Here is a 22,094-nt window from a genome sequence, read left to right as displayed (position 1 = left end):
ATCAGGAAAAACTCAGTTTTTAAAGGTGTTAAAGCAGCTTTTTTTTTTTTTTTTTTTATTAAAACCTTATTTGCCTCTGTTTTATTAAATGCTTATATTTAATTTCTTGTGGCAGTTTAATTTGTCATTGAATATATTTGGGGTTGGGAGTAGTATAGCAACCAGGTTCAACAATAATTGTTATGAAGTTTGTTTTCTTATCAGACATAGTTTAGTTGGAAGTTGCGTCATTTCAGTTGAAAACTATCTTTAGAAATCAGCACATTATTTAGTTCAGGGGATGATAAGACGTCGAAACCTGAAGCAAATCTTCTGCAAAGCTTCAATTTCAGAGGTTTTACCTACATGTCATTTAAAATGTTCTAAAATAACCAACAGGATAAATGATTTTTAATTTTTTAAGTTGGGAATAAGAAAGCAGGAAGCTGTTTATGAAGAAGCAATGAGAACATTTTAAGAAATCAATTAGCAGACGACACTTTTTATTACAAACATTATATTAACATGCAGCCTACTAGCAAACACACCAATGGCACCAATTGTGTTTATTTATGTTAGAATTAATTATCCTGTGGTAATTTGTAGGAAGTAGTTTACTTTGAACACAGTGTGACATCTAGTGGGGAAAACATCCCACAACAGTAAAAACGTCCAAAGATGTCTTATATATGGAGCAGCAGATGGTCTCATGTAGCCATAAAATGCCTTTCTTTTAAAATCGACAGACTATTAACTCTTAAGTAGTAATTTAATAAGCTATTTCTAGAAACCTCTCTATTAATATTATCGTGAAATTGGGTTGGGTGAAAGACAAATCCAACTGAAATAAATGAGTCAGTCACCAAAAAACTTGTGTCAGTGCGCACCAATTAATAGACTACATTTTGTGTAATGGTTTGAGACTGGGTTGGAAATTGGAGATCTAATGTGAAGGACATACTGAAGGTCAGATGTCATAAATCCAAATAATTACTTTCATTTATGGAAATATGTGGCAAAGGTTTTGCAATGTCCAAGCAGAGCCTTGAAAAGGCCAACTAACAACAATACCACTAACTTCAGGCTGTAAGCAACCAAATGTCTTATAACTAGAATTTATAAAGCAGTTATTTTTGGTCCAAATGAGAACTTTACTTTGTCTCTATATGTGTGTACAATGGTGACAATTAAAGCAGTTAGGTCTGCGACTAACCTCTGTTGATTGTTTTCTGAAATATTAACCTTCATATTATTTTTGCTCAGCCCAAGTTAACATCTTCCGATGTCGTGTTTTGATGTTGGTTGATTGTTTTGGATCTAAATAAACGATCTATGGACCATACGTTAATTTGCTTGGTGACCCAGGAGCACGGCGGATTGGCTGAGCACAGAGGTGTTGACAGGTTTATGTGGGCGGTGTTCAGTGTGATGTGAAGGTGAGCTGATCAGAAGCTGCCAACTTACCTGGGATGCGTCGGGGATCATACCTGTAGTAATGTGGCCACTGGTTTGTCTGGAGTTTTAGGACGAGAACAAGTCGAAGGTGAGTTAATGTCACGGTTTAAGGGGAGGGGGACGAGGCAGGAATTAACTTAAACAGGATTTATTAGCAAAAAGTACCAAAACAAGGGAAACTAAGGTGGGTGTCAACAGACACTACAAAAACAGGGAAAACACGAGGACAAAGTAACAACAGAAAACCATCAGTGCGACTGGGAACAAAGTAACAAAACAAGACTCCAAAGTACAAAACCAAAAACCACTGCACGATGGCAGGAAAACACTCACTGAAACAGGGTAACAAAGTCCAAAGATTCAGGAGGGGAAAACAAGTCAAGAGAGTCCAAAATCCAGAGTCCAGGGGGGAAGGCAGACAGGGCTGAGGAGGAGTGAGCAGGAGCAGGCAAGGTTGGGCAACAGTCAGGGAAAGCAACAGGCAGGAACACAGGCAAGGAACCACAGGCTGGAGACAGGTTGGGGAAAACGACGCTGGAAACAAGAGGGGGGAAATGACGACGATCTGACAGGGGAGGAAGGTCTGAGGAGAGTTTAAGTAGTGTGAGGGGAACACAGGTGAGTCCAATATGCCGCTGATTGGCAAGAGCAGAGGGAGAGTGAGGTGGAGCAGTGAGGGAAATCCTCAGCTTGGCCTGATGCCAGGCTGAAACCATGACAGTTAAGAAGGAAAAACTCTGGGGCAGAGGGCGACGTGTGTTTGGAGACATAGTGACCTCACAGTCGTTTAAATACTACCGCTCTTCATAAAGGCTGAGGGAAATCAGCACATTATTTAGTTCAGGGGACGATAAGACGTCGACACCTGAAGCAAATGATCTGCAAAGATTAAATTTCAGAGGTTTTATCTGCGTGTCATTTGTGTCCACTTCCGCCAACTGCAGCGCTTCACTAATCCGTACTAAACCAGAGAGTTAATAAAGAGACATAATCATCTTTACTGTGGTTACCTGACCATGCAGTCTGTTCATAAGTGCTTTTAAACGGTGTTTTGAACCTGGATCATATTTAATTTGAGCTTTTCTGACAGACAGCAGTAGAAGTCGGTGTGAGGACGCAGCGTTAAACATATGACACGGTATTATCATTATTTAATTTTCTATTTGGATTTCCCTTTTAAGTTTGAATGGATCATTTCACCTTATAGTAACCAATTTGAGGTTAATGTGAGAACAGAAATAAGAGTCTTAGGCCTACTGGTTCCTCATTCCTTCGGTGGTGGTCGTGAAGCTCAAACACTCAACCTGCTTTTCCTGTTTTCTTCTTATTTAAATTATGCTGCGTTTCGGTGAAAACTGTATTTCAAATGTTCTTCATTACCAACAGGATATTTAAATTTTTTTAAGTTGGGAATAAGAAAGCAGGAAGCTGTTTATGAAGAAGCAATGTGAATATTTTAAGAAATCAATTAGCAGACGACACTTTTTATTACAAACATTATATTAACATACAGCCTACTAGCAAACACACCAATGGCAATGCACTTGTAGTATATTTATAAATGTAGATTTTGATCACTTGTTGGGACTGAATTGGCCCACTTTTTAGTTTATTAAAATGTATTTAGGGTTTAAATGTTTAGATTTGACATGTGACTGGCCTGTTACATGACTTCCAACAACACTACTTTATTAGAATTTTTAAATGTTATTACAAGATGTAGGAACAGGGAAGTAGGAGGTCCCTTTACCAATTGAATATGTAGATGTGAGCATATAATGTGGATGCTTGTGAGCCGCGCACACTAGTATTTGCACATATGAGATCTGTATCTGCAGGCCTAGCCAGAAGGACCTGAAGAAGAAAACGATAGCTCCAGTAAACTTTGTTATATTAGTCTGTGATGATCTCTAGAGGAAAATGTCCCCCTCGTGTTGTGAGAATGCAGGTTTTAAATAGGGTCACGGGCTGCAAGGTGTCAAACCCACAACAGATCAGTGTGATTGTCCAGATTGATGCTTCTGTACGCATACATGATCTTTGGCTTACTGCAAGAGAGGTGCACCACAAAAAACACAGTCAGCACAGCATAAACTCTGTTGCAAGGTACTGTACCTACACAATGTGGAACGGCCTCTTCAGTCGGTATAAAAGGTAACAAAAGTACAATAAGTACCATAAAAATCTAAAAAAGGAAAACTAGTATTTCACAGATTATAAAAAGTACAACATTGTAAAATAAGCAGCAGTTCAGATATGGAGTACTTACTCAGTAGTACTACACAATAGACTAATAAACAACTGACAGCACAGAAAAGTAAGTAACTTCTAGACATTAGAGCACAACGACTCAGAACAGTGTAAAAATACATTTCAAAGAAATGTTGACCTAGTTCTGCTACTAGGCTGCTACTATAGTGATTCAAACACGATCACCTTACTGTTTGTCTGTGTCTGTGACATCGCAAGGTCACACGTCTCAGTCTTTACACATTTTATAAAAGCTGCAATATTTCTTTGAATACTGTATTTTTTTTAACCAGTGCACAACAAGAGTGCAGCTGCTGCCAACGTGAATATTTAGTAGCAGGAATCAACAATCAGCAGAACTTTATACACATACAGTATGTTCACCTGTTAAATATCAGGAAAAACTCAGTTTTTAAAGGTGTTAAAGCAGCTTTTTTTTTTTAAATTTTTATTAAAACTTTATTTGCCTCTGTTTTATTAAATGCTTATATTTAATTTCTTGTGGCAGTTTAATTTGTCATTGAATATATTTGGGGTTGGGAGTAGTATAGCAACCAGGTTCAACAATAATTGTTATGAAGTTTGTTTTCTTATCAGACATAGTTTAGTTGGAAGTTGGGTCATTTCAGTTGAAAACTATTTTTTAGAAATCAGCACATTATTTAGTTCAGGGGATGATAAGACGTCGAAACCTGAAGCAAATCTTCTGCAAAGCTTCAATTTCAGAGGTTTTACCTGCATGTCATTTAAAATGTTCTAAAATAACCAACAGGATAAATGATTTTTAATTTTTTAAGTTGGGAATAAGAAAGCAGGAAGCTGTTTATGAAGAAGCAACGAGAACATTTTAAGAAATCAATTAGCAGACGACACTTTTTATTACAAACATTATATTAACATGCAGCCTACTAGCAAACACACCAATGGCACCAATTGTGTTTATTTATGTTAGAATTAATTATCCTGTGGTAATTTGTAGGAAGTAGTTTACTTTGAACACAGTGTGACATCTAGTGGGGAAAACATCCCACAACAGTAAAAACGTCCAAAGATGTCTTATATATGGAGCAGCAGATGGTCTCATGTAGCCATAAAATGCCTTTCTTTTAAAATCGACAGACTTTTAACTCTTAAGTAGTAATTTAATAAGCTATTTCTAGAAACCTCTCTATTAATATTATCGTGTAATTGGGTTGGGTGAAAGACAAATCCAACTGAAATAAATGAGTCAGTCACCAAAAAACTTGTGTCAGTGCGCACCAATTAATAGACTACATTCTGTGTAATGGTTTGAGACTGGGTTGGAAATTGGAGATCTAATGTGAAGGACATACTGAAGGTCAGATGTCATAAATCCAAATGATTACTTTCATTTATGGAAATATGTGGCAAAGGTTTTGCAATGTCCAAGCGGAGCCTTGAAAAGGCCAACTAACAACAATACCACTAACTTCAGGCTGTAAGCAACCAAATGTCTTATAACTAGAATTTATAAAGCAGTTATTTATGGTCCAAATGAGAACTTTACTTTGTCTCTATATGTGTGTACAATGGTGACAATTAAAGCAGTTAGGTCTGCGACTAACCTCTGTTGATTGTTTTCTGAAATATTAACCTTCATATTATTTTTGCTCAGCCCAAGTTAACATCTTCCGATGTCGTGTTTTGATGTTGGTTGATTGTTTTGGATCTAAATAAACGATCTATGGACCATACGTTCATTTGCTTGGTGACCCAGGAGCACGGCGGATTGGCTGAGCACAGAGGTGTTGACAGGTTTATGTGGGCGGTGTTCAGTGTGATGTGAAGGTGAGCTGATCAGAAGCTGCCAACTTATCTGGGATGCGTCGGGGATCATACCTGTGGTAATGTGGCCACTGGTTTGTCTGGAGTTTTAGGACGAGAACAAGTCGAAGGTGAGTTAAGAAGGAAAAACTCTGGGGCAGAGGGCGACGTGTGTTTGGAGACATAGTGACCTCACAGTCGTTTAAATACTACCGCTCTTCATAAAGGCTGAGGGAAATCAGCACATTATTTAGTTCAGGGGACGATAAGACGTCGACACCTGAAGCAAATGATCTGCAAAGATTAAATTTCAGAGGTTTTATCTGCGTGTCATTTGTGTCCACTTCCGCCAACTGCAGCGCTTCACTAATCCGTTAACCAGAGAGTTAATAAAGAGACATAATCATCTTTACTGGGGTTACCTGACCATGCAGTCTGTTCATAAGTGCTTTTAAACGGTGTTTTGAACCTGGATCATATTTAATTTGAGCTTTTCTGACAGACAGCAGTAGAAGTCGGTGTGAGGACGCAGCGTTAAACATATGACACGGTATTATCATTATTTAATTTTCTATTTGGATTTCCCTTTTAAGTTTGAATGGATCATTTCACCTTATAGTAACCAATTTGAGGTTAATGTGAGAACAGAAATAAGAGTCTTAGGCCTACTGGTTCCTCATTCTTCGGTGGTGGTCGTGAAGCTCAAACACTCAACCTGCTTTTCCTGTTTTCTTCTTATTTAAATTATGCTGATTCGGTGAAAACTGTATTTCAAATGTTCTTAATTACCAACAGGATATTTAAATTTTTTAAGGTGGGAATAAGAAAGCAGGAAGCTGTTTATGAAGAAGCAATGTGAATATTTTAAGAAATCAATTAGCAGACGACACTTTTTATTACAAACATTATATTAACATGCAGCCTACTAGCAAACACACCAATGGCAATGCACTTGTAGTATATTTATAAACGTAGATTTTGATCACTTTTTGGGACTGAATTGGCCCACTTTTTAGTTTATTAAAATGTATTTAGGGTTTAAATGTCTGTTTAGATTTGACATGCGTAAAACGTCTCATGTGACCACAGTGGTTGCCTTACAAATAACTAAGCAACACATTTAATTTAGAAAATATCCTGAGGGGTACCGTCTGACCAGTCTTGGTTTCTGCTGATAAAAACCAGACATGTACTTGACGATAGCACAGTTATTATATAATATGTCACATTAACAAGCCACTGAAGGGCTCTGCTTACTGACTGCTTCTCTTTCTGACTATAATGTACTTATAACAATTAATTACCTACTAAACCTAATGTCTTTAAAACACAAAACAGATGTCAAATTCTTAATTTATAACATCAATATTTACTTTATAGTGGTTTGTTTACAAAGAATGCAGTCTAAAAAGGTCATGGGAGCATATATAACCTTCTTTGTGGTGTGAATTAGGGATTAATTGTGTCATCATCAAGTGTGATAATTATATAATTTATCCTATACCCAGATGGAAACATAAAAATAATTCAATAAGTGAACAAATGGAATAATAAATAAACATCAAGTGTATCTGTATTTAAACATTACCAGGTTACTGTTCATCCTTGTCGGTGACGTCTTTGTGTGAAATACAGTCTCAGTCACAGCAGTTGTTCACCTATAGTTGTCCTGACCATATTTATAATACAGTATTTATTTGAATAGTGTATTATTTCATGTATATGACATGCGCTTTGTGTGCTTAAATATGAACAGCACTAGAAAGTTGGAGTGTTCTGAGTCCTTTGGCTGGTTATACGTGTTTAGTTTAATGTATGCAAGCAAGAAGAAGATAAGGATGATTGTAGTTCAGTTAAATCCGTGAATCTTTTGTTTATTTGTTTTGCAATTTAAAATGAAAAATCAAAAAACACTGTCTCAAACAGTCATAAAGTGCAAACACTGTACATTAAATATATCCCTGTGGATGGTATTTCTATGTAAAATTTGATGGTTCCTAGTAACAGTCACAGGTACGCAATGTCATGAAAAAAAGGCCTTTAAGCAGTCCTCGATCTTAACTGTGATGTGTTCTTCAAGACACGAAGACGACACATTATTGTGTCTTTATGTTTGTTAAGATTCCCTACCTTGTCATATGCTTGATAAGCTGTGCGCGCTCCTGCGGACAAATTTCCCTTAATATGACAAGATAATCATATTAAATGTCACAGTTAATTGGTCAAATTATGATGTATCTTGACTTTCTTTCAACTCAAACTTGCATTTCAGACACTCGATAAATGAAAACTGCATTTGCTTTAATCTTTTGATATTTCAAACACTGTTACGGTCAGAAAAAAAGATGCAGATGTTAAAAAAAAACTTTTTTAATAAGGATTTACTGTATGTGGCCAGTCAGAGTTGTGATAAACTGTAAAGCTGTAAAATGTCTTTACATGCTTGTACACTACTAATCAAAAGTCTTAAAACACCCCCATTGTTCTGGGTTGTTGAAGGTCAAGCACCATATTGCTGTGAAGTGCAGTGAATGACCTGAAAAGAAACAAAATAAGTGGTAAACTTCCAAAAACTGTTGCTCCACCTTTGTTCACTGACTTTCTTGACTTTATTTTATTGCACTAATTCCTGTAGTGCACTACTGTTTACAAAGAGGGTGAGGTAGCACAGTCTAAACTAACACTGCTTTCATACAGACAAATCTCAAGTCATGACCTCTGTAGGAGCCATTCAAAGCTTAATTTACTTTCCTTACTCTAGGAAAGCAAAAGGTTAACTCATAATTTGATTACTGAGGAGAATCAGTTCTTTTAATAACTTTAATTAATATTTAATTATTTCTCTTTTTTTTACATCTGGCACCTTGCAACATACATTTGTTCCATTTTAGGTAAATTATTGAACTTTACATGCGTAAGTAAAAAAAAAAAAAAAAAAAGAAATATATAAAAACATTTGCCATGACAGGTAAATAATATACTTGATGATTAGGATATATTTTGCATTTCAAATAATTAGTTTAAGTTTATCTGGGGGCAAAAGGTGGGGTTATTGTTGTGTTACAAAGCTTCCTAAAAGTTACATTTATGAGAAAACCCAACAGTCCCCATATATTTTGGGAATTTGTTGGGTTTTGTGTATAATTATATGGTCTTAATCTTCCTATATAAAGTGTCTTGATGTATTTATTTTTATTATACACTGGATTAAATTATTAAATTATTGCAATACAATTTGTGTTATTATGACCCTAAAAGTAATCAGGTAAAACAGACATTAACACCAACTGAATATACTATTTATTTGAGCAAAGGAAGATGACCTGTAATATTTGCATGCAATGTAAGGTAATTTTCATGACACACTCCAAAACACAGTATAGGTCATGTCTGTGGTCCCCTAGTTACAATTATAGCAATAATAATGATAGAGAATAAAATGTAGCAAGGTCCATAAGAAATTTTTTTTCTCATTCAGGTTTAGTGTGACGGTGACTAATAACTGTAACTTATACCTACGTGAATAAGTTCACGTAGGTACCACTGAACCTGGTTATGCAACCTGTGGTTGCACAACCTTTATTGAATGGTTTTGTGGCTAATGGGTAGATGGGAGGCGTAGATTGTGTTGTTAGTCAAGATATAAATATTTCAGCTAGTTAAACCCTCACCTTATAAGAAACAGGGCAGGGGTGAACATACTGTATAAATAAACCAGCAGTTGAACTACATTTTGTAGCTACTTAATTTACTTCCATTACTCTAGGAAAGCATAAAGTTAACTCATGACTTGATTACTGAAGAGAATCAGTTGTTTTAATAACTGACATGTACATTATTTCTCAGTAACTTGTTTTAACATCTGCATCTTTGCAACTTACATTTGTTCCATTTTAGGTAAATTCTTGAACTTGACATGCTTAAATATAAAAAAATACTATAAAACTAACTCATAACTCATGGTATATATTTAGTATATGTATATGCAACAGGTGGCCTGTGCCAAACCTCTGTATAAACAAATCTACATTCTAAGATGTAGCAAGAAACTGACGTTTGCTACATCAGGAAAATCATATACTTTGACATATCTGAGATGATTTAGGTACATTTTGTATTTTAAAGGAGTAGTTTAAGTTCATCTGGGGGCTGATTCAGTTAATTAACAAAACACTGTAAATTCTCATTCAGGGATTCTGTGGAATCAGCAAGTATTAAATGTCTTATTCTTGTTTCTATGTTTTATACTCTAAAGCTAATTCAACTTAAAATTTAGAGTTTTTATTGACAGAACATGATGGTTTTACATTTATTTTTACCATCGCTCATTTACTCAGTATGAACTACTCCAATTAGGTACTTCTTCTGACTGAAAAAAGAACAACAATTGTAGAGAGATGAGATACTTGCTGAGTGCTTCAGTATTTAAGGTGTGACAAGCTTGGCATTTAGCTCTTGACATCCACTTGTTCGATGTTATATTGCCATTTGCAGGTTAGGCTGGGTATGAAATGCTCTGTAGGCGCTTATATTTGTTTTACAACTACTTGTGTTTTGAGTTAACATTTCAAAAGTTCTGTTTTTCTTACTGAAAAACTCTCTTATGGAGTAAAGTGTACATGAAAAAAACGATCCATATTCCCAAATGGGGTTAAGTTCTGGACTCTGTGGTGGCCAATCCATGTGGGAAAATGATGTATTATGCTTCCGGAACCACTCTTTTACAATTAGAGCCTGTGTCATCAGGGAAGAAAAAAACAATGATGTAATAACCGGTTCATTCAGTATATTCAGGTCGTCGGCTGACCTCATTCTTTAGACACATAACTTTGCTGAACCTAGACTTGATCAACTGCAGCAACCCCAGATCATAGCACTGCCTACACAGGCTTGTACAGTATGCAATAGGCATGATGGGTGCATCTCTTCGCCCACCTCTCCTCTTACCCTGATGTGCCATCACTCTGGAACAGGCTAAATCTGGACTCATCAGACCACATGACCTTCTTCCATTGGACAGTTCTTAACCCAGTTTTAGTAGTTTCATCAATGTCCTTAGATGTTTTCTTTGCTTTATTCTAACATAGACATATTTGACCCTTCTGAAACTTTTCCACAACCATAGGATGTGTCTTCAGACATGGTTGTATCAGTTAGGGTTAAATAACTTGTTGCCAGTGGAAAAATAATTATCCATGCAGTAGTTATCTTACTTATCCAGGTGACGTTTTTTTTTTTTTTTGGTGCATTATCCGTATTAATAATAGGGTGGCTGTTGTTTATCTCAAGACTGGTGGTTTGCTTCCGTGTTCCTCCTGGCCATGTGTCAAGCTGTCCTCGGATAACACAGTGAAAACCTGTGGTACCGCCATCATTTACTGCTGTCCAAGCAGGTCTCTCAAAGTGGTTAGTAAAATAGTAAATCCAAATAAGGGGATTGTGTTGGACCTAGTATGAAAACATTTTTAAAGCATAGAATAAAACCTGTGCCAACATGCATTCTAATATGTAGGAATGTTAGGCTTGTTTGAGTTGGGCACAATACTATGTCTGGAAGGCCCGCAGGGTTTTAGAACATATGCCTGCTGAGTAACAAAAACAGTTATTGTAACATATGATATATGTTGACAACATGTTGATATGTCTCTCTTCTGTGCAGTTTTAATGGAGAACATGCACATCAGACTCATCTTTTTCTGCGTCGTGGGAGTAGTGGTGGCCTTCTTCCTGTATCTCAACTTTCACTGGAGATTGAGTAGCTGGTATGCTTCAGGTCAAAAAGCAGTGTTATTATTATCCAAATCAGAACCACAATGGGAGGATCCTGGACCGTATCATGTGGCATATCCACGAAACTACAAATTCATTATGGATGACACACCAACATGTAGGACCACGACTCCTTTTCTGATTCTGATGGTTCCGGTTGCACCCAGTAACGCAGCAGCAAGAGACTCCATCCGGAAGACGTGGGGCAATGAGAAATCGGTTCTGGGTCAGATGGTCGAAACTGTTTTCATTGTGGGCCTACCTGGAGGAGCTGATGCTGAGCAGCAGCAGGAGAAGCTTAAACAGGAAAACCAGCAGCACCACGACCTGATACAGAGTAACTTCCGGGACAGCTACCGCAATTTGACAATTAAGACTATGGTCATGCTAGAGTGGCTAGCTCTTCACTGTGTTAAGGCTTCCTACGTCATAAAGATTGATTCAGATATGCTGCTCCATGTCCCGAATTTGGTCAAACTGTTGCTGGATCCCAGCACGGCCAAGCAAAACTACATGACCGGTTTGGTGTGGTGGCACAGCCCAGTTTTAAGAAACCCCCTCAACAAGTTCTACATTCCAACTCATGTGTTTGCTGAGCCAGAGTACCCACCCTATCCTCTTGGCATGTCCTACGTCATGTCCCTGGACCTGCCTGCAAAGATTATAAAAATCTCACCTCAGATTAAACCCCTCTACATTGAAGATGCCTACCTGGGTATGTGCCTAAAACGCCTGGGCGTTTCCCCCACCGACCCTCCTGAAGACACCATGTTTATTGTTGACCCCAAACATCCTCTGAGCAGCTGCAGCCTTTCAAAAGTGATCGCTGTGACTACAACAAGCATCCCACAGATGACGAGTTACTGGGAAAGGAGCAGACAGCCAGACGCTAAATGCTGAGATTCATCAGGTTTTAATCAGGTTAATATGTGTCTGACAACAGCAAATGTTTTAACTCAAAACCTTTTTGCTATCAAATGTGCTTTTAAATTAGCTTAGGTAAACTCTCTGAGCTGCATCAGCTCACACACAGTTAGGTTAAATGGATGATATAATAAACTTTTATAATAAACTTGAATAGTGATTTTATACATGTGGAGTTCTGTGGTACAATAGACAGTAACGCTATAATGTGTCTAAGCTATAATACATATAACTAGAAAACAAAATGTTACATAAATGAACACATAACATGCTCCTATAGAAACCCTGCCATGTTGGCAGGAATAAAAACATTTGCCAGATTCACTTGCTAGTAAAGCACAAAAGCAAGGGTGGGTTCTTTTATAACTCAATACTCATTTAATTAGTACAGTTGAGTAATGCTGATCTCCTCTGATAGTCATTAAAGCATCTGATCTGATTCAACAACAGTCACCACAATTTCCAGAATCCTCTGCTCGCCATAGAGATAAGTGAATGACCAGAACCACCGAACAAAAACCAATATATAATTATAATTGGCCTCTTATGTAGAAAAACCTCTGAAATTGTCCTCTTCATTCAGAAAAATTATGAGCAGCTCCATCACAGTCAAATCTGAGGTGCTGGATAGAAGTTGTTTCATGCTTTGGCGTCTTAAAAAAAGTTTTTTTTTTTTAATCTTGAGCCTTAATTGTATTATAGATGGTGTTGGTAAAACATATTTCCCCCTTCTTGTAGACCTCAGGTTAGAACGTGTAAACAGTGTAATTCACTACTGCAGTTAACTGAGCCACTGTCTCTATAGTTAAATCTACAACCAGTTGATAATGTGATTTAATGACAGTATCCGGCCGTAATAGGAGTCTGTTTCATTCTGAAACCTGATTATAGACGTCGTCATGAAGAGAACCCCTATGAAAAATAAAGATATTTAATTGTAAAATTAGAATAGCCTACTTTTTTTGCACTAAAGATAAGTAAGTAAATTTTCAGTTTACTTTTTACGCACTTATCTTATCTTCGAACAAATGTATACTTTAAGATAAGATAAAAAAAACTTTATTTGTCCACGCATTGGTGCAACAGTAAAGTACAAGTACATATCCGAATGCTAAAAGTAGCAAAGATTTAAGATAAATAAGAAATTAAAAATAATAAAAATACTAAGAGGAATAATACATTAAAGCAACAAGAACCATAAGTGTGTACAACATGTGCCTATGGGTATGTACAGTATGTGGACATTGGCTTGACTTTGACAATAATTTGTGAAATATTAGGTGTAGGTAATTAATTGTTTTGTTATCTATTTTAAACCATTAGTAAGAAGGGTAAGAAGTCAACACATAGTTATGATACTCACAGCTAAGCTACATCACAGTGGTAAGACAAAAAATTAAAAGTATGGAAAATTAAGCAACACTACTGTACTCAAACCTATGCTGTAATCAACTAAAAAGAGGCTAGTAATATATATCATTTGTCAACTAATGGCAAATGTCAAAGCCCACTAGTATACTTGAAGTGAAGTACATGAAGTACAGTATACTTGGGAAATATACTTGAACATTACTGAAATAAAACTTTCAGTATAATTTATTCATAGGGGAAGAATAGGACAAATTATACAATTATACCATCTTACCATTCATATTAGAAATCTGAAGTTGTAACATGATGGACATTGTGCAAAAATATGTATGATCTAATGTTTTATTATTGAGAAATTGACTGGGATTGTAAAGCAATTTGAAGCAGCTTGCACAGATGAAGTCCCCCACAAATTAAATGTCATAAACAGGATGATTGAATGTGCGATGAACTGCATTAGGTGATTCTGCTACTTTGTTGGTCAAGACAATATATTTTTTACTCATGTAGTACCTGTCATTTGCCTCCAGAGGAATGGTGAACATATAATTAAACAAGCAGCTGAACTCTAATTGCAGCAGTTTGCTGGTAGCTCAGCAACATTTATATTTGTATATTTAAATGACCTCTGTGCCTTTTTGTGTGGGGGTTATCTACTGAATATACAATCCAAGTGATTGGATATTTATTTAGAAACACAGGTTTCTCAGGAATATTCTAGGAAGCTGGATCCTCAGGTCATGTGTGAGAGATGTTTAGTTATAGTTTTTAACGTTTGAATTTGTAAAACTAACAGTGAATGTAATCTGGGTCAATAAGTCCTAAGTACTGATTATTGCTGTGTATGAATAAATGTTCAGATGAGTTGTTGTGTGCTATTTGGGAAGTGATCCAATAATCCTGCTTGGTGGAATATCCACATCTGGACTCTAGGTTCTGGAAGGCAGGTGTCTGACCCGGACTGGTGGGGATTTTATTGTTTTGGTTGATGTATGAAAATGTAAGTTAACAAGTGTGTATTTCTCCTTGGTGTAGATTTGGTGTGGTTTGGTCAATGGTACCTTGCAATGTTTTGACATTTTTTCATATTTATCAATAAAATTGCTAACATAAGAACAAAGACACAGATTATCTTTTGCATCAACAGTCTCATCCTGTAATATTCTGTCAGAACGATGAACCCACACTAAGTTTCCACAATGTGATTGATGTTTTGGCCACAACTGGTCAAGAAAATATAGTGGAGCATGTAGCAGACATTTAACTCTTGTTTTAACCTAAAACAAAAGATGGACACTCAATTTTGTTTTTCAAAGAGGAGTGAGGGCCTGAACATTTTAGATTCTACGGACTTTAGATACAGGCATGTCAAACTCCTCGTTGTCATGTCAAAGTACTTGTTCGACATATTTTCTGATATTGCAAACATCTTGGTGCTTCGGGTTCATGGCTGGTTCCTAAACTGAAAGGCTCTCGAGGTGCATGGTAAATGTCAAGTAATGTGGTGTGGATAATTTTACCAGGGTTGTAAAGGAGGGGTTTAAAGTTACGGTCAAGGTTGAAGTTCACTGAAACCTATTTCAGTAAACTAAATTTTAATTTGTTTTCAAAGACACTAATTCAAAACTTTTATTTTGGAGTGATTCACTATCTTCAGAACAAAGAAGAACTGTTTTATACGTGGACACTTTCTCCATCACACACACACCATGAACAAACCATTAATGTGAAAGTAAGCCAGACAAAGTGGTGATTTAAGGTTAGCAGACACAGGCTAGAGGCCAAGCTCTGCGTTTCATACTGTGTCTGTGCATTCACCAGGCCATAAATAATCACATGAGGGAAGCTGCAGTTAGAGATAAAGGACAGAAGGAGAAAGAGGGAGAGGTATCGTTTGATTAACCGAGAGAGAGACCAGAACAGCGTGATGAAAGAAAGAAGACGTGTGGGGGGATGAAAAAAGTAATACAGATGCCCTGCTTGTTCCAGTTCTGGTTTTGAAATTTAAACCTAGATAAAACACTGAATCTGGTAATATTGTATATGTACTGTAACGTGACGTAAAAACAGGGGAAAAACTTCTCAGACATTAAATCCAGAAGTAAAAACACGAGGATGCTCCACTGGCAATGACTGTAATAGCTGTCAAAAGAGGTGTCCAGTCTTCTCTTCCACTATGTCCCACCGATGACACCCATGAACAATGCTGTTTTTTCCTGCTCTTTACATTTTGCCAAGTTCCCCTTATACGCAAGGACCCCTGCCACTCAGGTTCTCACGATCCCTGTCAGAGAGTCACTCTGTGGGCTGTGAGAACTACCGGTGTTCCCGACTGCCGGAGGCTTCATGCTGCGATCCGCTCCCTTGACGCGAGCACACAGACACAAACAAAAACACACACAAACATGTCACAAGTCGACATATGTTGTATATACACAGAATCAGACAAGCGTCCACAATGGCAAACATGGTCTCTTCTTCCTGCTTTCACTCCTCTCTCCTGTGTTTCTTTAAAACAAACCCAGCTGTTGAGGCCTCTCTGCTGCAGATACTAAAAATGACAAAGTACTCTTGTTCATCCTGTCAATCAGCATTTGAGTAACTGGAATCATTTGTTATTTTTGATAACGTCATAAAGTAGTTGTAGGACTGTTGATACTCTAAGGGCATGTTCAGACAGACATTTACCCTTTGTGAAAAAAAAATCTGTGTGCTGTGTTGGTGAATGTGTGCCGTTTCATGTACTGGCGATACAGAGAAATTTTATATGGGAAGTGGAGTTGAAGCAACAGATTTATATGTTTTAGAATGTTTGAGAATGTTATATTTTTTTAATGCAAACCGGCATCACACATAATCTGAATCCTGCTGTTGCGATAGCAATTGTAGTTATAATGTATATACTCACAGTTGTGATACTGTAATCTTTGCAGGAATGGTGTTAGTTGTACTGTAACTGGAGTAACAGCAACATTAGTGATAGTAAAGGTGAATTTAAACTTATGTGTCTTATGTGTCTTCCAGCTCGGTCCCTGACACCAGTGTAGGAATGGATTTTTCTTATGTAATATAAAAATATTATGAGAATCAACAAACGCTGTGTTTACATAATTTTATTTACTCTAATAGAGAGTTATAAACATGAGAACTCAATGTGGACATGGTGTCACTGAAAAGAAGAGGAGCCTGGAGCCTTTCTTGAACTTCCCTTGATGTTGTCTTTACTGTAAATCTGCTTTGGAGAAACACAAGCAGTCAATTGAGGCCAGACAGAGATTATGCAACTCCACATGTTGCTAATCTCCGCTGTTAGCATAGTGCGTTATTTTTATGCTTCCGCACCCACCGTTACCCAATTCTTGTGAACTTGATATCTGAGGAACACTTTCACCTTCAGATTTGACTCATACGTCCACTTTTGGTGGTCAAAGGTAAAAGTCACTGTAACCTAATGAATGCATCTCAAAAACTCCTGGAGGGAGCGCCCGCTTGCATTAACTTATTTGGATACGAGTCTGGATAGACATGCGTATAAACTACAACATCACTGATTAATGGAGGCTTACAACCCCAATGTGGTAATTGTAGTTTTAATGTTTTGGAGTGGAAAAAATATTATAAATGTATGTAAGAACTTTCATATGCTCACAGTTGTTTCATCAGGATGACAGTGATGTTGTGGTGAAAACAGACACCACACAGTCACCACCTTCATCATCAAACTTCTAGACAGTATCGTGTTTGTTGTTGGCCTAGTTAGATCCCCATCAGCTTAGCAAATGACTGCACGAGAAGAGAAACAGAAATAACTAAATCAAGAAAATGATGTGGTCATACACATTATGTTTATCTCATCTACACATTTTCATACAAGAATATGGAGTTAAAGTATAATGTGTGTACGTGAACACTGCTCTGTTTGCATCCGCAGTCTCAGATCTGCTTTTCCTATTTGAATGATGAATACACTACCACTGGCTGCTGCTGTGGGGAGATATAGTTCATCTCGTGCAGATACAGTGTGTGTGTTCGTTGACTGTTGGTTGTATTCTCTGTGACGTGTTCAAGTGCCACTTTTTGGGTCTGGCAAACCAGGTTTTGATCAGTGTGTGTGTTAGTTATGATACACATGCTGTACTCCCGCTACCACCACTGGAGCCGTTTCTCTGTTTGTTTTTGTAATTTCAATATTTCTGCAGCTACAGTTTTGTTACTTCTGCAATAGTGTCTGTCCTCAAATGGTTTCTCACCGTAGTTCATTAGCAGAGCTGATGGATGTGAGCAGAAACTGCTGTGAGAAACGTCATTAACATCTGCCTGCGGTCCACACGGCGAGGTTGAAGGCCATGTGAAAACAAAACAATGACACTGACAAGGATAACAACTGTAGAATGTGGTTCCCATGGATGTGTCACCCCCTCTCCCCTCTGTTTTTCCTCATCTCTTCTTCCCACTCACTGTCCATGTTTAAATCTCACCCTTTCTTCATCTTTACTTGCTTCCTTTTACTTTCTCTCTGCACATCTCTCTACTGTGCTTTGTTTTCTGTCCTGCCTCCCTTTCCCTATTAGCTCTCCTCTAGGCCTCCTTATTCCTCTATGCCTCTGTTCCTGTTTCTTACATCTGGTCTCATGCTGTCCTCACTTGCTCTGCATCTTCTCCTCTCTGCTTCTCCTCCCCCTCCTTCTCCATTCAAAGCATAACTGTTCTCTGTGTCAGAGATAAGATATGGGTTATTCCAACAGGAGACGGACAAAATAAGAAAGAGACCTTTCCTCAGACATCAACAGGCAGATGTGCCTATGAACAAGACACTGTGTATCCCGAAGTGGACCACAGCAGCATCATGTCAGTGCTCAACCCTGAAGTTGAAAAACAACAGTTTGCTCACACTGGCAAGTCAGAGCTACTGTACTACTTTGTGCAACTAGTCTGTGCTACAGGCATTGAATGCAACATGTTAAAGAATATGTGCACAGTAGGTAGTATGTATGTGTAATATTAGTATGCATCTATTGTATGTATCTATGTACATATTTGCTGTACAAAGCTTTTTCTTGGTTTTATTTATTTTATAGTTGTTTTTTTTTTATAGTGTCTGAGATCCACCCTTTGAATACCCCAACTTACTCACCTGATCAGGCTCCTTGTGATTTTTGGTTTGTTTTTCAAAATCACTGCCAACTTGCACAGAAAACGCTACAAGGATTGAAGGCAGTGAATAAAGGACTTTCCAGCTGATAAAATATTTCATGTTTGGACAAATGGATCTACAGATGGCTTCTGAGGAATTGGTGGATATCTCTTCTACATGTATTAAAGTGACGGGACTTTTGCAACTCCCCTTGTATATTGACATTTACGTGTCTAAACCTGTTTTAATCAGTTTTTTTTTATTTGAATATTGAATTTCCATCTTCTGTTCCACTGTAGTACTACTGTCAAACCTGTACTGCTGGTCTGGTGGCTGTGACAGGGTACAGGTGGCAACTTTCTTATCATCAGTGGAGAAAGGCTCTATTAATATACAACAGAGTGAGAGAAAGGAACACATTCCTATGACTAAACAAAGAGAAATGTTACCCAGTGTCTCAAATTCAAGCAAAGACAGAGACAGGCATTAAAAATAGCTGACATGGATGCTGTGCTTGTCTTTCTTTAGAGTTCCTGGATGAAGACCAAACGCTGTGGGAAGCACACACAGGGGAGTCTGATTGCCTCCCCTGGGGAGACTAACTGCAGGCCTAAATTCCTTTGTGTTATTTCATGTTTTCCTCTTTGCGCCATCATTGTATGCATGAAACACAGTCTGTGTTCCTAGCCTCATTAAAAGGGTTTTGCCAATGTTTGCAGTGTTGTAAAACACTGTGTAGGTAGCATGAAAGAGAACATAGGCATGCACACAAAAGCACACACAGGGAAAGTGCCTGCTGTGAAAACCTCCAATACACAGACACACTACTGACACTCCCACTGCTTCATCCCTCGTTGTTTTCCTGTCTTATTTACATTCCTCTAAATCTGCAAGTTGACAAGTTTGGGAGGAACTGACGGGGAAAAGCAAGGGTCTTACATGGACACAAGTCATTTCCGCTGTGTTGGGAAGGTCTGTGAAAGGTCAAGCCTTCCTCAGCCTCGACTGTGTGAATCACATAAACACTTGGACTGAAACACTCCCACTCTTTACCCGAACACAGCCACCCCCCCAGCCACACATTTACAAAACATTTTATACTTAAGTATTAGACTGTTTTGGAAATGTTTTTGGACCTTTTATGGATATAAAGATAAATAGAAGAGACAGTCATATTTCCACAGTACAACCCCACTCTTTGACCTTTATTTGTAAAAGAGCTTCTCCTTCAAACACTATAATACAGAATAATTAAAGTCTCAATAAATCTACGTTTTAAAGTGGTGGAGTGTCCTAAAATTGAATATTGCTTTTATTGTTTTTAATATTTAATCTCTAAAAAAATCTAAAAAGGGCCAATCAAAAATACTAACAGAACCCCTGTAATTTACAGTAGTCTTAACCTGTACTGCTTAAATGTCCCAATTTCAAAATAAAATTTAATGATCTGCCCTACTTTATTCTATACTCTAAGCAGCCCATCAGGTGGAGTACAGATTTCTTCCCATGAGAAAATCCCACTTTAGTGTTTCACTGTAAAGCAGCAGATCAAACATGAGTGTGGAGGATCGGGGTCTTGTGTTTGTTTTCTCGCACCGCTGTCAAAATTTGTTCCTCTTTCTCAACCTTGCAAGAACACAAACATACACGCACAGAAGCAAACAAACACACATAACACAAAGCAGCCCTTTGACTGATCCCGCAGCCCAGCTGGTCTTGCTAAGGGAGTTAAGTCCACTGATGGTGGCTACTGTACATACAGTAGATGAAGAATGGATGCCAATAAACATAATGTCTCCCTAATATTTTAACTCGTGGCTCATAGTTGATAACAGAGCATAACTCAATTAGCGCTCTTCCATGTGAGGTGACGGAAAGAAAGACTAGCCCTTCTTAGGGAAGTTATCTGGATTTTGAGTCAAAAGTTTAACCACTAGCCTCAAATCAACTTCTAGAGAACACCAAACATAGCACATAAGCAATCTGTGATACACTGTCTGGATAATCAGCATGTATGTGACGGGGTGTTTATTACCTGCACGGCTTTAAATGAACCGATGACTGCAAAGCTTACAGTAAACAAACGAGTTGATTCCAATACAGAGTGACTTCTCACGCTTTTCACCTACTAGACCAGCGTCTTCCTCTAAACGTATTCTGCACATGTTTCATATTTGGAACATTTTGGAAAGTAATAAAATAAAAGATTTTTGATAGTTCGTGGTAATTATTAACATGTTAGACCACTCTATAAGTTAGACCCATACTAAACAACTGTGCCACGACCCAGGAGCTACTTTCTACTTTGAACATCAAATGATCACATTGTTGTCAACTCACATTCAAATCATTATAATATTAAATGTTTCAAATGCATTAAAGGGTCCTAACTGAATCTATTTGTTGCTTTCCAGGTGGAATATTTAAATAGATTTGTTTTTTTACAGATCTAGTTTTAAAACAAAATCAGCTTTGGCTAACTGTGACCTTACTTTGTGTTTTTATTGTGTGTGAGTCATGTGGATGGAAACAGGATCCCATCTGGACAGTCCTTATGCATGTTGTGGCTCGTCCCACTGACCACCTCATTTTAGACTCTCAGATGTCAGTGTGTTAATGCGTGTGTGGGCATCTGTGTTTTGGATGATACAGCTACACATGTTTATACATATATTATATATATTTAAACACTATATTTACATTTTCTATATACAGTATATGGGTGCTTTGCATTCCCCCTTTTGGTGGATTATTAATATCTTTCTAAATCTGTGTGCACATGTGACTGACACCAGCACATACGATTCACTGTCACTGCTCAGCGATGTTGTTATACCTGTCAGGCCATAGGTCTCAGTGCCAGTTTCACTATCCACGGCTCGTTCACAGCTGAGGTGACAAATGGATGTAGTTGGTTAGTGGTGCAACTATAGAAACTTTCCCAAGACTGTGTATAAATACACAGTCTTAAAATGGAAACACAAACAATGTGCAGACTAAAGTGTAAATGAAAGGTCTATGTGGCTAAATTCTTCTGACACCTTCATGATCTTTTTGTCTGCAGTTGTTTTCCATGATATTTACAATGCATGGTCTGCATATGTTTATACATTTAAATGGTATTAGAGCTGCTTTTGATGAGTGAGCATGTCCAGTGCAATTCCTCTCACCTACACAAGAAACACCTGCTCAGTATGGGAACTGGCCCTGTGTGCCTAGTGGTTTATCATAATAATAATAATCATTTTTGATAAATTATACAAGTAGATTAATTAGTGGATTCATTTAAAAACGTAGCCATAGCTGCAGTAGTGGAAACTATACTGGGTCCTTTTCTGGTTCATGAGCTAAACGCAGCGAGTGTCTGTGTTATTTCTTCCTTTCAGGATCACATTTGTTTGCTTTGTTGAGGCCTCCAAGTGTAATA

General features: G+C 37.6%; 1 protein-coding gene across 3 annotated transcripts; it reads left to right on the top strand.

Annotated features, from left to right (window-relative positions):
* The first annotated feature begins 1,339 nt into the window (after window positions 1-1,339).
* LOC113161659 (beta-1,3-galactosyltransferase 5-like) lies at window positions 1,340-14,215 on the top strand. Of its 3 annotated transcripts, XM_026359404.1 has the most exons (3): window positions 5,424-5,600; window positions 5,972-6,019; window positions 11,129-14,215. In XM_026359404.1, exon 3 carries the CDS (start codon window positions 11,134-11,136, stop codon window positions 12,136-12,138), a length of 1,005 nt encoding a protein of 334 aa, XP_026215189.1. In that variant the 5' UTR covers window positions 5,424-5,600; window positions 5,972-6,019; window positions 11,129-11,133; the 3' UTR covers window positions 12,139-14,215. The 3 variants fall into 3 exon arrangements, with proteins under 3 accessions (XP_026215188.1, XP_026215189.1, XP_026215186.1); XM_026359403.1 differs by lacking the exons at window positions 5,424-5,600; window positions 5,972-6,019 and adding an exon at window positions 1,340-1,522; XM_026359401.1 differs by lacking the exon at window positions 5,972-6,019 and having other exon boundaries at window positions 5,426-5,600.
* The last annotated feature ends 7,879 nt before the right edge of the window (window positions 14,216-22,094 follow it).

This window comes from Anabas testudineus, chromosome 1 (assembly GCF_900324465.2).
Source record: "Anabas testudineus chromosome 1, fAnaTes1.2, whole genome shotgun sequence".
NCBI lineage: Eukaryota > Metazoa > Chordata > Actinopteri > Anabantiformes > Anabantidae > Anabas > Anabas testudineus.
The sequence above is the reverse complement of the archived record's forward strand: the minus strand, read 5'-3'. Positions and strand labels throughout refer to the sequence as shown.

What these genes read in the sequence shown, in the direction of transcription:
- LOC113161659 (XM_026359403.1), top strand. Translation starts at nt 11,134, where the DNA reads ATGGAGAACATGCACATCAGACTCATCTTTTTCTGCGTCGTGGGAGTA.